The 11,652-nt window shown below is 30.1% G+C and overlaps 1 protein-coding gene across 2 annotated transcripts; it reads left to right on the forward strand.

Moving 5' to 3' along the window:
- The first annotated feature begins 4,849 nt into the window (after positions 1-4,849).
- LOC102621391 (60S ribosomal protein L14-1-like) lies at positions 4,850-8,616 on the forward strand. 2 transcript variants are annotated; one of them, XM_025098192.2, is made up of 3 exons: positions 4,850-5,119; positions 6,353-6,433; positions 6,688-8,616. In XM_025098192.2, exons 1-3 carry the CDS (start codon positions 5,117-5,119, stop codon positions 6,985-6,987), a joined length of 384 nt encoding a protein of 127 aa, XP_024953960.2. In that variant the 5' UTR covers positions 4,850-5,116; the 3' UTR covers positions 6,988-8,616. The 2 variants fall into 2 exon arrangements, with proteins under 2 accessions (XP_024953960.2, XP_052298313.1); XM_052442353.1 differs by having other exon boundaries at positions 4,851-5,119; positions 6,357-6,433.
- The last annotated feature ends 3,036 nt before the right edge of the window (positions 8,617-11,652 follow it).

An 11,652-nucleotide genomic window follows, 5' to 3' on the forward strand; every position in this document is an offset into this window, starting at 1 on the left:
CACAAAATACTTAATTAAAATAAAACACACATAATTAAATTACAAGAACCTTAAATACATAAAAGTAAGGGTTGTTAGTAAGACTTGAAATGTAAAATGATGATTTTCTCCTTTATAAATACACATTTTCTAACACTCAACACTACCTTTTAAGACATAGGGTTTTTTTCTTTATAGTTCCCTTTAAAAGACTAAGGATCCTTTAACTACACTTAGTAAACCATGTTGAACCTTAAAAATGCACCGTACTCGATCTATCATACTTAGTGAAATTAGTTTCTTTTTAAGACTAGGAACATTTCTCAGTTATTTAAACTTATAGATTGAACATTATGCATTTTAAGTTTCTCATTCCCGTGCGTTTGGCACACTGTATTGTATTATATTGTATTGCATTATTTTAATGCTAGTGTATTGTATTATACTGTATTGTATTAGTACTGTATTATAATAATGTTGTACAATATTTGGTAATACACTGTACTGTATTAATTTTTAGTTATATTATGTTTGATGTTATACTGTATTGTATTAATTTTTTCGGTGATTACTTTAAATTATATATTTAAAAAAATAATAATACTCAATATAAAATTCTTAAGTTTTAGAAATTCAACATTATTTTTTTAGTATAAATAATTAAATATTTTTTAAAAATATTATCATTCTTCATAAAGATCAAAGTAAGTAATTCAATCAAATAATTTTTATTTTAATTAAAAATGAGTGTTTAGAATAATTTTTAGCAAGTAAATAACTCCATTAAACAAATATAATTCTCTCATCCTTTTTTCATTCTTTTATTTTTTGAAATTTTTTTGCAAGATCTCTTACAAAAAAAATAAAAATTAAAGGATCCTAATTTATTCTACTGTCGACATTTGTTCTGGATGCTTTAATTTACTAAGAAACAATTTTGTAAAAAACAACATGAATTCTAGAGGAAACTGAAAAGCCACCAACCAAGCAATTTATTCAGATAAATCAATTTATTCAGATAAATCGCTTCAAATTCTACGAAAATGCCAATCAGTTGAATAGTTATTTTGCCATGTATCCAGCATACATTCATAAACTAGAACACAAGAAAACAACTTCTAAATAAATTCAAGTAAAGTACTTAAGAAATCCTAAACTTAATTATACCAAAAAGTTTTTTGTAGATTTGGAGATTATAGACACCCCAGTTTAACAAAATCCACCCGATAGCAAACAAATTTTTTTTCTCAAAACCCCCTCCCTTAAGAAGTCTGTCTTCTATTTCTTTTCTTTCCCTCTCTTTTCTCTTTCACAACTCTGCTATGCTCTGCTCTCACTCTCGTTTCTTTCTTTTTTTCCTTCTTTTAAAGCCACTCACAGTGATGGTGGAGCGTCGCGAAGGCGTGTCGTGCACTGGTGTCATGCGTCGCAAAGGCAGATCGCAAAGACAGTAGAGCTGGAGGCGTTGCCGTGGTGTAATGCGACAGTGGCTGTGTGGAGGCAGATCGTGTGGTTGTAGAGCTGGTGTTGCACGACAGTGGTGGTGTTGAGCTGAGATTTGTGGAGTGGCGGTGTAGAGATGCAGGGAGAGCCACAATAGTGAAAAGGAGAAATAAAAAATGAAAGCAAACTTTTTTCATTTACAATCCCGCATAAAACCGACTCTCACACGGGTTTGATTTATGCGGGTTTGACCGCATTACAAGTATTTTTTACTACATTGTAATACGATGAGGAATACTTGCCAAACATGATATTGTATTATTTTAATACAATGAGGAGTGCTAATACCATGTAATGAGGGCTGCCAAACACGCCCTATACCAACAACTTTACACATTGCATTTTTTCCTATTGTCACTCTACCACCATTATGTTCTTGAGACGTAGTAAAAAGATCTTTTAAAGGGACATACATTAAGAGAGCAACAGAAATCTAATGCCGATTCACCTTTTTAGTTTATTTCTGAACCAATTAACACACTAACTAATCCATAGTCTTCTTCAACAATTACTACATCATCACTTTGACCTTTTTTATCCTTCTATTTGTGTTTTCTTTCTGATTGAAATGATCTTCTTAATGGCATTGAAAACACTTCAGAGTCTTGTTTTTATTCTTGAATTTTCCTTACTTCTTTTTCCTTTCATTTTTTTTATCATCTCTCTTTCACAGTTAACCCCCTTTACTAGATCTAATTTAAAGATTTCTTTGTCTTTTTTTATAACTCCCTTATATTAAGACTTTTCTTAACTTTTTTTTTAATGAGCGAGTTTGCCTCCCATATATAAGAGCATCAATAAAGTTCTTATAAGATTCAGGTAAAGAGCTGACCAATAACAAGGCTTTTCCTTCATTATCTAATGTTTCATCAATTATGGAAAAAGTGTGACAGACTTCATTAAATTCATAAATATCTTGATCCAATGATGAGCCTTTAACCATTTTCAGTGTGAACTTTTTTTATAGAGTCTATTTACAAGAGATCTCTTCATGGACAAGCTTTATAGCTTCTCCTATAAAGCAATAATTGTTGTTTCCTTTGCCACTTCTCTGATCACAGAATCTGCAAGGCTTAAAATTATTATGCTTTTGGCCTTTCTGTCAATCTCACCTATTTGTTCGGGTGTCTTGGATGAAGAAACATCTTTACCTTCCTTTTAGTTTTTGGTTGAATTGTATCTTCTAAGCCTTGAGTGACTAATAGAGCCTCCATCTTGACTTTCCACATGTTAAAACCATTTTTGCTATTCAACTTCTCTAGATCTACTTTAGGTGATGCCATACTTGGATCTTGATCAGCAACCTCAATCTTACACCACTTGAAAGACTGATATGTTCCAAAGACTTCAAAAGATCAATTCTAACCCCAATTTTATCAAGATCAAACAAAGTTGCACACTCACAACATGAACTAGATTGATAAAAAAAATTAATTAATTAATTATTGCAATAACTTAGTATTAACCAAGAATGAAATTGAAATCAGATTACTAGCCAAATCATAGAGAACACAGAAAGATACGTGAAGTAGTCTTTTGCAAGATCTGCATCCACGAGTGAATCCATCGAGCAAGCTTTTATTGATGATTCAAAGAATGAATTACAAAGCTATATAGTTGAAATTACATAGAACAAGAATAGTTTTTCCCTCTCTTGATTCAGCAATGATCCCCCAAATACACTAGAAAATCAAATTATAAAACAGCTTTATAATAGCTTTTGTAAGCCAGAATGCATATATGATTGACGCATATCCCAGAGGTCGTTATAATGAACTTAGCTCACTTAAGTAATCACGAGCTTACTCATAGGAGTAATTAGTTACGATAAAAAAGTAGCCTATTGATGTTGTTTTCAGCTTTAAATGATCATGTTTTCTTCACGTGTCTTCCATTTTGCTCGTAAGGTGATTGAATTCACCTCATAACCAACAATATCATTAATTACAATCCATAATAAAAAAAATTATTGAAAAATTACTAGGTAGCTCATGAGTAACATATAGACTAAGTGTGATCGTAGATCACCCTCGCTCTATTTTAAAAGCTCTTTATATTCTCTTTCAAGTATAGTTTCCTTATAAGAACACTAAATACCTAATTTCCCAGAGCAGCTCTCTCCCAGCCCATAGCATATTGTGACTAACAGCTTGTTGGAGAAAAATAAAGCCTTAGAAATTGAAAATACATCTAAGAAGAAACAAAATGTATGGTAAGAATTCGTAATCGAAACAAACCGTATTCACTCAAATAAATATGAATATCTTATTTAATCGAAATGTAAGAATGATACATGTAAGGTGGCTTTCATGAGTATTTCATTAAAAATATTCTAAAATTCACTCTTGTTATCCAATATAACTATATTTTGGCTAATTAAATTCAATATAATATTATCTAACATATTTATATATATATATAGTTTATCCAGTAGTTGAATTGCCTATCCAAATTTATGTGTATAATTACATAAACAAATTCAAATTATTTTTTTGTCAAAATAAAATGAAAAAAGAATAATATTCAAAGTAAATAGTGGACACTTAAACCAACATATAATTTTTTTGGGGTTCCCTTTATGATGCTGTTTAAAAATCCCAACATCAATAGTGGAATTAATACGGACCATTAGATGAAATCTAACGTTTATAATAATCAAATAAGATAAAATTAAAAAAATTAAAGTGTTTATTGTGTAGGTAACTCTTTACAGTTAAATAACTTAGATTCAATAAAGGATAAAAATCATACGAGTTAAATATGATAGAAAGAGATTTACAACTTAGAAGGAAGAAGAAATTAATTCATACACAACAATCAAAGGTCACAAAAGTTTGATTATTTAATGCTTTATAATTATACTATTTATTTATAAATGGTATAAAAATTACATTATATAAATTTTTTCTTATAAGTCACTTGTTAAATAAATTTCATTACTTAAAAACAAATTGTATTTTTACTTTATATCACTAAGTTATGATTACATTACTTGATTGATATAAATTTCGTAATGCAATAATCACTACTAGAAAAATAGTATTTACTGATACTTGTCTTCTGACACTTTATTTAAAAGTATCAGTATATACATATATTTGGATCAGTTTTTGTGTTTAACAGATATATATCATTAATTACTAATACTGAAGTATCAATAGCTTTAGTAATAGCAATCAATGACGCTTTGGTATCAGCAATTAAAAATTATCATTTTAATTTTGTTTTACTCCGAATTCGAACCCAAGACCTCTTAAACCTAAAGCTTCTACATTGAATCAAAAGACCACTAGGCTATGAATTATTTTTAATTTTTTTAGAGTTGTTCTTTTTGAGTGGATAAAAACAAAAGAAATGAATCTTATCCAAAATATAACTTTTCAACTCCCTCTACCAAAGTATTTGTTCCCTCCTAAGCTCCCCAGATTTGAAAAATCCCTAACATCCAAATTGTCAAAAAGTGGCCTCTTGCCTCATTCATTCATCTCCTCGCTCCTCCGGCAGAGCCTTGAATATCTTCGAAAATGGTAACCACTAGTTCTTCTTCTTCAGAGAGATTCTGTGGGGCTTATAAGTGAGAACAATGAGTTGAAATTCCGACTTCAGGCCATGGAGCAACAGGCTCAACTCAAAGATGGTATAAATTCGTTTATTCTTTTTTATTACCTTCTTCTACTTCATCTGTGAACTCAGACCTATCTTATTTATATGCACAAGGTGTAAGCTCTTTTGTTATTGTGATTTATATCTGTTGACTACGCCATAAGTGCAAAACTTTTTCTTTGTGTTTCACATTTTGTTTTGATATTGCTCTTAGCATTTGATTACATGGCTTGTGAAACAGACTGAGGTAGTTTTCTTTCATTTAATCTCTTAGATAGATTGATTGATGGCTTGTTATACTATTCATCATTATTTTGATTGATTTAACGACTAGCGCTTTTGAATAGCAGCACTTTCTTTGTTTTCTTATGAGAACTCTTCTCCAATACGGTTCACTGCTCCTTAGCTCTCTTGAATGAGTTAGTCGGGCATATTAGATATGATTAACACCTCAGGATTGATACTTTGTCCTTGTGCTTTTGATTGGGGGCAGTGAGACCAGTGTTGATCATTGCATTGGTTCGATTTGTTACTTGTCCTCTATTTATGCAATTAAGGGCATCTTGACTCGTTTTAGATTTATCTCCATCTTCCAATGCAAGTTAATGGATTTTCTTAGTTTTTACTTATGGATTAATAAACTATTTTAGGATCAAGCTGTCATAAAAAGGGGTTTTCTGTTAGTTATGCATCCTACTTTGTGCTTGATTTGGCAGCTTTAAATGAGGCATTGGGTGCAGAAGAACGGAAACTGAAGCTCGTTGCTACAGAGGTCAATGGAGAGGCCCAACTTTCAAGCCGCATGGCTCAGCAGCTTTCCATTAATCATCAGATGTTCCAGATGCAGCATCAGCAGCAGAACCAAGATGCAGGAGCAGCCTCAGCGTGGCCAACTGCAACCTGAGCAGCAAAGTCATGAGGCTGCTATGCATGACTGGAAGTAATAGGCCGGCCATGTCGGCCAATAGTAGTGTAGCAGTATACGTAGGCTCAAAAGTATCGTTCAATAGTTATTTATATATAAGTGAACCTTGACTATTGTTCTTGTTTTCTTGGTTGGTTTCTTGTGTCTAGACAATGGAGAATCCAACTAACTTTGCTTGTTCATCCATTTGCCCGGAATGATGTTCCAATTTTAGAAATAAATAATTGTGTTTGCTCAGAATATTTACAATATTAAATTAACCAACACAGTGATTAATTGACTTGAAACTCTCATAGTTTTTTTTTCAACAAGTAGTTGATAATTGAAAGTTTATACGTGGAGATAGGAAGAGTTGCTCTCGTTAATTACGGCAAGGACTATGGGAAGCTTGTGGTCATCGTCGATGTCCTTGATCAAAACAGGGTACCTTTATTCACTTTACGTTTATGCTTTATTTGAGTTGAATCTTATAAAATTGTCACAAGAATTCTGAATATTTTGGTTTAGTTGATGATAACTGGGTACCCCTTCTTTTTTTCTGTACAAAAATAGCAAATTAGAAAGTTAATGTGCTTTTGTAAACAGAGTGATTTTAGCTTGGATTTCTTTGAATTTTGAACTGTTTCGTTTATTTTTTAGTTGTATACAATTGTTATTATTTTTGTGATGCTTTATAGGCTCTTATTAATGCCCCTGATATGGTGAGGAGCCAAATGAACTTCAAGAGGCTTTCTCTCATAGATATTAAGATTGACATCAATCGAGTTCCCAGGAAGAAGTCTTTGATTGAAGCCATGGAGAAGGCTGATGTGAAGAACAAATGGGAAAACAGCTCCTGGGGAAAGAAGCTGATTGTTCAGAAAAGGAGAGCGGCACTGAATGATTTTGATAGGTTCAAGCTCATGTTGGCAAAGATAAAAAAGGGTGGACTTATTCGACAGGAGCTTGCAAAACTCAAGAAGGAGAATGCAGCATAGAATTTCTCTCTTGTGTTCCCCATTCTGGTTTTTAGTTCTTACAGCTTCAATTTGATTATATTAATGTATTGATTAATATGAGAAACCATCAGCTTGGCATTTTTGGGTTAAAAAAAAATTGTCAAAAAGTGCTCAGCCATGATCCTGTCAAACCTGTGGCACAGGTTCACCATTTGCCTTCAAAATCCACACTTCTTATTTCTTTTCTTATTTTATGATTTCGGGTCTCTCTTATTGTCATTAGATCTTGAGTTTTTTTTTTGTTTTAATTGTTCTTTTAGGTTTAAATAAGTGATTTGGAGAAGAGCTTCTATGTTTCTTTGGCTGCTTGGAAGAAACTAGAAGGTATTGTTTCTTTTGGCTACTTGGAAGAAACAAGAAGGTAAAGATTTAGCTTTTATTGTGTTTTTTTCTCTACTACTTTCTTTTCTTTTATTGGCACCAAATAACCTTCATTATATCTACTTTGGAAAATATTGTGTTTACCATATGTTTGAAATAATTAAAGTTAAATGTGTATGTTTCAGTTTTGGAAATTTTGGAATGAATTGGGTTTATAACTGATTTTTAATCGATTTTTCAAAATGGTTGGTTGATGTCCAATCTTTCATAAATTACTCATGTATCACGTTTGGTGGTGCAAAACGATAGTCTAAACATATCTGAATGAGCTGAAATTCGGAGAAACTAAAGTTCTATATGCATACTTCAAATCTGAAAATTTTTATGTCGATTTAACTTGCAGGTTATTTTTAATGATTTTTTAAACTCTGCTGCTCTGCAGCAAGTTCTTTCGACATAATTATTTATTAACCTTTGATCTTACAAAACACCAACATAATAATATCAGAATAACCTCAAATTTTAATATGTTGTTCATTCATATGTGTTGTTAAAAACTGGAAAATATCATTCCAATGTATTAAGTATCTTAAATTTTATAAGATTCATGACCAAAATCATAAGACTTGTTTATAAGTAATGATTTTGGAATGATTTATTTATAATAGAACATTTGTGATAGCTTTTAACCATGCACAAAAATCATTTGGTATATGTAGATAGAGTAACATGCTTGTGCTAAAAGTAGCTATTACATTGAAAACTTTTTGTCTGCTATAGTTTGCTACATATATAACCTTTACCAAAAGAGAATAATTGAGTTTATTTATAAATAGCTTATAAGTATTTTTTTTCTTTCGAACAAAATAATTTTATTTCTGTTAATTATTGTTTCTCTAATGGCTGGATATTGGCAGCTAATTTTTTTTCTTTTCCATGTATTCATATGCAGACTTGATCAATGTGTTTGAAGTGTTTATTTCTCAACTTCACTTATATCATAACCCATACAGTCTATTGAATGAAGAAGCTGCTGGTGTGATAACGCAATTATACTACTCATATTCAAAGAGTGAAAGGCAATCATCCTTCTCAATTTAGCTTCTAGATTTATTAAATTTAGCCACAAGTAGTAGGCATTTGATTGGATGGTAGAAATTTTTATGTATTGAATTTGGATTATTTAGTTATGAGAGTAGGATATCTCATATTTTTGTTATTGAAGTTTTGGAATTTGTAATATATACTAATAATATTTAAATGTGAAATGAAAGATTTTGTGATATAAATAAATTTTTTTTTGTTATTTTGTGGTGCCTTTTAATTTTACCAATAAATCAATAGGCAATGATCCAATTCAATTTTTTATTTTTTAAAATAAATTAACTAGTGATACCATGGTAACAGTAATCATATACACTAATAAAATATCAATAACTACTAATACTATGGTGTCATAATATCGGTAATACTGTAGTAATAGTAATCACTGACACCACTTATAAGTGTCACTATTTTTCTGACTCCCAGATTACTGACACAATTAATAAGTGTCAGTGAAAGTAATTTCTGACACTATTCTAAAGTCAATAAAGACTATTTTTCTAGTAGTGAATGTTGATTTTGATAATGTATACATATAATGAAAAGTTTAAAAAAAATAATCTTCACATACAATGATTTATCTTATAATTGATGAAAAATATAAACTCATGAAATCCATTTTAGTAAGCGCAAATGCTGAATTTCTGTATTGAATGAATTATTTAAAACAAAATCTATAATTAATGAATAAATAAAATAGAAATGATAAAAAAATCATAGTATTTGGGAATTAGATTCATTAACAAAAATTGAAGCCATCTTTACGTTGAATAGCAGCCAATCTTTGTATTGATTAATGAAGACAACAACAATCAATCATTTCATTTCCATTATTATTTTATTCTTATCAAATTTCAATAAGGATTTTAAATTTTTTTCGGTCTTTTAGTTGGACAATTACATAATTTTCTAAACATATTTATCGTTAATAACTCTCGAATTGTGATTGTGTGTGATTTTATAATTTTCATCATATTTTATTATTTTATATTGTATCATTCACTATATACTATGTCCAACATTATAAAAATAACTAACAATAAAAACTATCTATAAATGGATAGTATTAGCAATTTTGTGATTCAATTCACAAACCATTTATTATAAGTTGATGAGATTGTTTTAAGTGTATAATTCATATAAAATTTATATTTTATTATTTTACATTTTAAAAATTAGTACTATAAACAACAAAATGAAATAGTACATCTAATTAATGTATAAAAAATGCATCTAATTTAAAGTCATTTTTTAAAAGAAAAGATCTAATTTGAGGTCTTATGGAATAATTTTATAATGATTTTGTTAATTATGTATCCTCTTGTTAAAAAAAGGTCAATTACATTTTTATTTTTTTTATCGTTTATAGTGAAACATTAATTAAAATATTTATTTATTACTTATGTATAAAAAACTTATTTGTAATAAGGGCAATTATTCACCGACCACCTGTTTTTTCAGACTTTTTAAAAAATACACATATCTTTTTTTTGACTGATTTCCACCTGAAATTACAAAATGTATCATTTTCCCACTACCGTCTAAACTTCGTGAGAGAAGTTAACAGAATATTAATAAAATGATTATTTTACCCCTTAATGTAAAATTACTATTTCACCCTAATTAAATGAAAAAAAAAAGTTAAATTACTTCAATTTCTCTTTGCAATTTAGACATTAGACAATAAGTTAAACAAAATAATTTGGAATATTTTTACCTTTTTTTTTCCTTTTTCTACCGTGTTTAAATGACGATGATTTTTCACAATTTTACCCCTATGACATCAGTAAGGTTATAATAGAATGCAAACGGAAGTGGAAATGTGCAAGAAAATGTAAGTTCTAGTGGAAATCAATCAAAACAAATAAGATATGTGTATTTTTGAAAAAACTAGAAAGAACATGTGGTCGGTGGATAATTTTCCTTGCAATAATATGTAAGCTAGACCTAAATTAAATTAATATTTAAGGAATTACCTATAACTTGGTTAACTATTATTTGTCCATTAAAGATAAATCAAGGATAGAGGTGTTTCATTTTAAATTAAATGGTTTGTTTGGGGAAGAAGTGGAAGAAAATAGAGGTGTTTCATTTCGGAATTCATTCAGGTAAACTCGTTCCATAATAACTAAGGCATTTTTCGACCCATATCACCAAGTAAAGCTCTAAGACTTTTGTTACAAATCAATAAATTTCGAAGTTAATAAAATAAGAAGTGAGAATTGACCTTATTATAAATCGGTCATGAAAGCATTTCTGAAGTGGTGGATCTGGGAAGTGAGTTAAAATGAATTCCAGAATATCTCCATAATGTTCTTTTTGATTCTTGGCTACTTGTTTTCCCTTAGACTTATCACCACCAGCCATTGTGAAATGTCAAGAATGCCCAAATACACGAATTTGGGTTTACAAAATTATGATGAAATGAATGATTTTGAATCGATTATATTGTTCCTATAAGACAATGTATGGGTTCAATTTAGTCAAAAAGGGGCTAAAAAGGGCTTAAATTCAGGAATGTGTAAAACGGGTGAGTTAGGTTTAGAAATTGGGATTTTGTGAAATAAGGATGAAATGATGAGTTGAAGATGAATAATGGAGCTTTGAGGGATGATAAATGGTTGGAGTTTCAATTTGGCAAGAAGAAATGTTAGAAATCAAGTATTGTAGAGAGAGGAGGGGATGAAGAGACGGGTTTGAAGAGAGAGAGAGAGGACAGGTGAGGAAGATGATGAATATGCTTTTTATCTCTCGAAGCCAGCTAGCCGCTTGAATTAAGCGGTTAACCGCTTCATTGGCAGAAACATAGTAGTGAGTCATTTGCTTTGAGCCGGCTAGTCGTTATGTTTTTGTTTTATTAGTAGTTTTGCACCATTTTACTTTCCGCCCAAAACTTGATCAATTCCGAAATCATTTTGTGATCCCGAAAAAATTTAAAAGCCATTTTTAATGCATGAGACATGATGATAAATTATAAATTCAAACATATAACTATTTTATCATATATATATATATATCATAGATATAAGTGTGAAAATCTCATCATCCAAAGTTCATGTCGAATGTTTGAAAATTGTTCTTCGCAAAGAGGCTTTGTAAAAATATCAGCAAGTTGTTTTTCTGCTGACATAAATTCTAACACAATGTCCCCTCTTTGAGCATGATCTCTCAAGAAATGATGTCTAATCTCGATATGTTTGGTCCTAAAATGTTGAATGA

Source organism: Citrus sinensis, chromosome 1 (assembly GCF_022201045.2).
Source record: "Citrus sinensis cultivar Valencia sweet orange chromosome 1, DVS_A1.0, whole genome shotgun sequence".
Lineage (NCBI taxonomy): Eukaryota > Viridiplantae > Streptophyta > Magnoliopsida > Sapindales > Rutaceae > Citrus > Citrus sinensis.

Bases quoted from the DNA above. Each gene is read 5' to 3' on its own strand.
- LOC102621391 (XM_052442353.1), top strand. From the start codon at position 5,092: ATGGAGCAACAGGCTCAACTCAAAGATG. The intron at 5,120-6,356 runs GTATAAATTCGT...ACGTGGAGATAG, and splicing joins ACAGGCTCAACTCAAAGATG to GAAGAGTTGCTCTCGTTAAT. The intron at 6,434-6,687 runs GTACCTTTATTC...GATGCTTTATAG, and splicing joins ATGTCCTTGATCAAAACAGG to GCTCTTATTAATGCCCCTGA.